At 33.4% G+C, this 4,386-nt stretch overlaps 1 protein-coding gene across 2 annotated transcripts in view; it reads right to left on the bottom strand.

The window, feature by feature from the left end:
* Positions 1-446: 446 nt before the first annotated feature.
* The window catches only part of LOC105624358 (dopamine receptor 2), a 17,142-nt gene continuing 13,202 nt past the window's right edge, over positions 447-4,386 (bottom strand). The window contains exon 3 of one of the 2 annotated variants that reach the window (XM_012205720.1): positions 447-566. In XM_012205720.1, the coding sequence (XP_012061110.1) occupies positions 447-566 (120 nt within the window). Of the gene's footprint in view, positions 567-3,372; positions 3,463-4,386 lie in introns of those variants that run through there. The other variant, XM_012205721.1, reaches the window with a different exon arrangement.

The following is a 4,386-nucleotide window of genomic DNA, read 5'->3' as shown; positions in this document are numbered from 1 at the left end:
TATATATATATATATATATATATATATATATATCCGCAAAGTATTAATTTGCTCGTTAGTATAATTATGCGAGCGAAAGTCCAACAATTTATTTTAATCGTGATGATATGAAAGCAGCTGTTACGAAAAATCCATGTTAAGTACACGCTTCCTATACATATTTCGCGATCTATATTCATTCGTGGAGTTGTTGTTACATCGCTAACGATGTTTCTCCTTTCTGCCGCGTCTTGGTGATAAATCCTAGTCTTGGAGTATATTGGAGCACTGAGTATTCGAGATGATTTCTCTTGATATTTTTCAGGCGCGATGAGTTCAAGTCGCACGAAACGATGTCTTTCAGTTTCTTTGAAAGTTAATTTTTCGGATCACGTTTGATTTACTCACGCATCACGGAATCGAATCGCTCGTTCTCGACGTGGCCCCGTTCGGGCCGTTGTGTGTCGTCACATACCGCTGCTAGGGAGACCACTTCCGGGCACACATATGCCACCGTCGCTGCTCTGACTGACGCTACTATAGCTCACATTACTCGCTTGTCCTCCCGTTGCCATTCCGGAGATATACTGAAACAAAAGAATTACAATTAATGTTTTTATCACGTTAATTGTTCGCCATTTTAAGAATGATTCATCGTGACAAGAACCGAGGTATTACCAATTAACAATTAAGTTTTACACATTTTATAATATATAAACTTGTTATATTCTCCTTCATTTCTCTAGAAATATACATACATACATATACATACATATACATACATATACATACGTGTATCTTTCGATTGGGACAAAAATAGATTTTCGATAACTAACAAAGCAAAGTGAATTTACACAGATAGAATTTTTTGCATTCGGCTGTTCGTGCTTTATCATTACAATGTACTCTATATTCCAATAACACACATTTTTTTGTCTGTTTACTCTTAAAAATTAATGTGTCCGCCATTCGCGAGTGCTTAGTGCGTGAGAAATAAAAAGCTATAGATTATCATCGATATTTATGGTAGTACGAATTTGTAATAATTTAATTTGTGAGAAAACGACTCGATACACAAATCCAGATATGTCTCACAATAAATCTCACCGTTCCATTTCTACTTTTATTTTACCGAGTAGAAGTTTTCAATTCGTAATCGTTAAGTTTGTATTATATTTTCTTACAGATTCTGCGTTTGTTTTCTATGGAAACCGAACACTTTAATTTATTCGACGGGACAACCAGCTCTCCTGTCGTCGTCCTAGGGACAATCGATCCATCGGCTTCGCCTCAAACGCAACCAATCTCTCCGCGCTCGTTGCTTCCCTTTAAAGGTCGCCACGGATCAGCGACAAGCTTTACACTTCACGCTCATACCCCGTGTACACATGGCTTTGCGCCGAATCGTGCGAATAGTGCGGTCGAAGAGACAACCCCAGCTGAATAGGGAGAGGGTCTAAGTGGTTAAACGGTTTTTCGATAGCTCTTGGCTGTAAAGCAAATCATTCAATATTCGGTCAGCCGTGAAAAAAATGCCACCGCAAATGCGGACGAGTCGAGTTCAAATTTATAGTTTACCGACAAAGTGAATAAAATGATCAAAATGGATGGACCTTATATACACCAACATTCGTATTTATATATTTTTCAGACTGCTCGCCTTTAGATAGAGATAAGTAACGTAATTAGTCGATAATCGATATTTTCATGAATGTAATCGGTATTGCTAAAAATAATTTGTTAAACAAAATTTTATTATATATTTCGTTCTTGAATTTGAGAAAAAAATTTACAGATTTAGGTGTTACGTAAATCTAAGAATAATTCACAAAGAAAGTACAGTTTCATATGCTTGCTTTAATACTTTCGTCCTGTCATCCTGCCACATGGGATAGTGACCGTATCAGAGTTTTCTCGTTTGTTCTATCGGGTGTTGAATTCCCCAAGGTTAGATGATGCTCCTTATTTTTGTCTTCTCCCACTTTTATCCGATATATCCCGTGTGTTCGCGATTCTTCTTCTGGTAACCGCGAAACTAAAAGTATCTATGTAGGTTATTGGAGATAGCACGAGGTCGCACGTTTATTTTAGATTTTTCAAATGCGGACATATATCAATTTTACTTTATATCCATGATATAATATCTTGTCTTTTGGTATGTGTAATTACGCGAGTACCGGATGATTTATGATCGCTACACGTTTATCACCATCATCAATTCCTTATACTCTCGTATACGTTGCATAAATGTAACTTCTGACAATCAAAATATTCTATAAAGACATTTAAAATTTTAAATTATGTGTTTGCATTCCAGTTGCTTTTTTTTATTGTATGTAGAAATATGAAAATTTGGTAGTTAAGTTAGTAGTTTGAAAACGTTTTATAGAATTACGAGCGTTTCTAATATCTGCACTTGAATTCTTTATATCATCAAACTTTTACATATTTCAAACAGCACGCTTCATGGTTCTTGATCACAAGTGAATTTTTCAGAGGTAATTTATTCGAAATATAAATATATGAAATCTTGCACGAAATATCCACGAGATTTTGTGTAATGAAATAGATAAAATAATTTTTGGGTTCGTCGGCTTTCATATCATAGGGAAACCTTACAAAATCGAAAGGAAAATAAATATGCGCGTATATTTTGTTTTCCATTAAAATTCCGATTTGTTATTCAAACTATATTTTGCTGCTAGCTGAAAGTTACGGTTATGAAATTTGCGACTGTTTACGCGTTTGCAGTTATTTTTATGTTTACAAAAGTTTGAAAAATCTTTCATATTCGCGACAGCAGTATTAAATAAAATTACAAGACGCCCAACGCATTGACATAGTTCTGTTATTATAACTGTTAATACTTGTATCAGATTAGAGTTTTGATTGAATTCAATCTTAATCTCAATCTCAATTTCTAATTTTATATGGGTATTAACACATGTATTATTCGGAAGAAATAACTATTCTGTAAACCGAAATTAAAAATACAAGACATCACCTTTCAAGAAAACTACCAGAAGTGAATACCCGAGAACAAGAAAAGTATCTACAGATCAAGAAAGTGCATCCTTAGATAATGAATAGTGCCGGGTGCAGGTGCAAATATTTAAAATCAAATGTCACATTTACTAGTAAAAACATACCGAGAATTTATATTCTATAAGAATACGTTGATGTTCGTTGATGCTCGTTGATCTTTGATATATAAGGGTTTTGGAAAACGGATAGAGGATCATGATTACTTGGAAATACCAATAGTTAAACTATATACTGCTTTGTCTATATTGCATTAAGGACGAAGGATAAGCGATAAACAGAAATAAAGAAAAGGTCTCGAGGGATTCCACGATCAGCGATCGATGACCAGCTCGCGATGATATTCCGTTGTTAAATGTAGGTTTGCTCGCCGGAATTTTCTCGACTTCCCCGTACGTGATGAAGGGAATACGCGGAGTAGTATCGTCCGGATGCGAATTTCTGAAAAAAGCAATATACTGGATACGTTCCCTAGTAGTTAGCATTGATAGTATCCTGTCGTCGGAATTGTTAATAAGATTGTGACGTGTGACGCCTCGTTCCTTTCAGCATTCCTATTGACGCTTATTTATCGAAAGTGTAAAATATACATTTCTATTATATTATTACGTCAGCACATATTAAACAGAATATAGGTGACGTATCCTAAACATTTTAATAAGAAATTGCTAATAAATATCATGCGGTAGTTATATTATACAAAACTATATGGAGGGAATGGTTTGTTAACAATATAATTCACCGCACTTTTTACTGTGAAATTGCAAGTACGTGCTATATATTTAAGTACAGCTATGTTGTAATATCTATTACTATTAACTTGGACATTGTTTATTTCTCTTTTCCGAATTTTTTTATCTTTCCTTAGTAAACTAATTTGAACAATGCACTAACAAAATTTTTAATATTTGATGTGCACATTCCTTTAATTGGTTTAATACTTAATTAAGTCATAATAAGGGTTCATGCGTACAATTACTTGCATTTCTACTAAAAATGTAGAATTTCCTCGATATTTCTTGATGCAAATTGTAAGATAATTATATTCAATTACATTATACTTTTCGTTTGAATCAAAATGCCTGTTTCGTTTTTTTCAGCACACATTTTTAGTATTGTTTTTATTTGTAAATAAAATGCCTTTATAATTTAAATTGTTTATGCAAGGGTAATTAATGAGGGACATTAACACTAGATGTGTATGAATTTAGGCAAGATTGTTCTACCAGTAAATAGAAATGGACCCAAATTAACAATTACTTCTAGGGCTATTCAACATTCTAATTGTTGCTTTAAATTAATATTCATTCAAAAAGCAATAAATGTATATATATATATATATATATATATATATATATATAATAA

This window comes from Atta cephalotes (assembly GCF_000143395.1).
Source record: "Atta cephalotes unplaced genomic scaffold scaffold00076, whole genome shotgun sequence".
Taxonomy (NCBI): Eukaryota; Metazoa; Arthropoda; class Insecta; order Hymenoptera; family Formicidae; genus Atta; species Atta cephalotes.
This window is presented reverse-complemented; position numbering and strand designations above follow the sequence as displayed.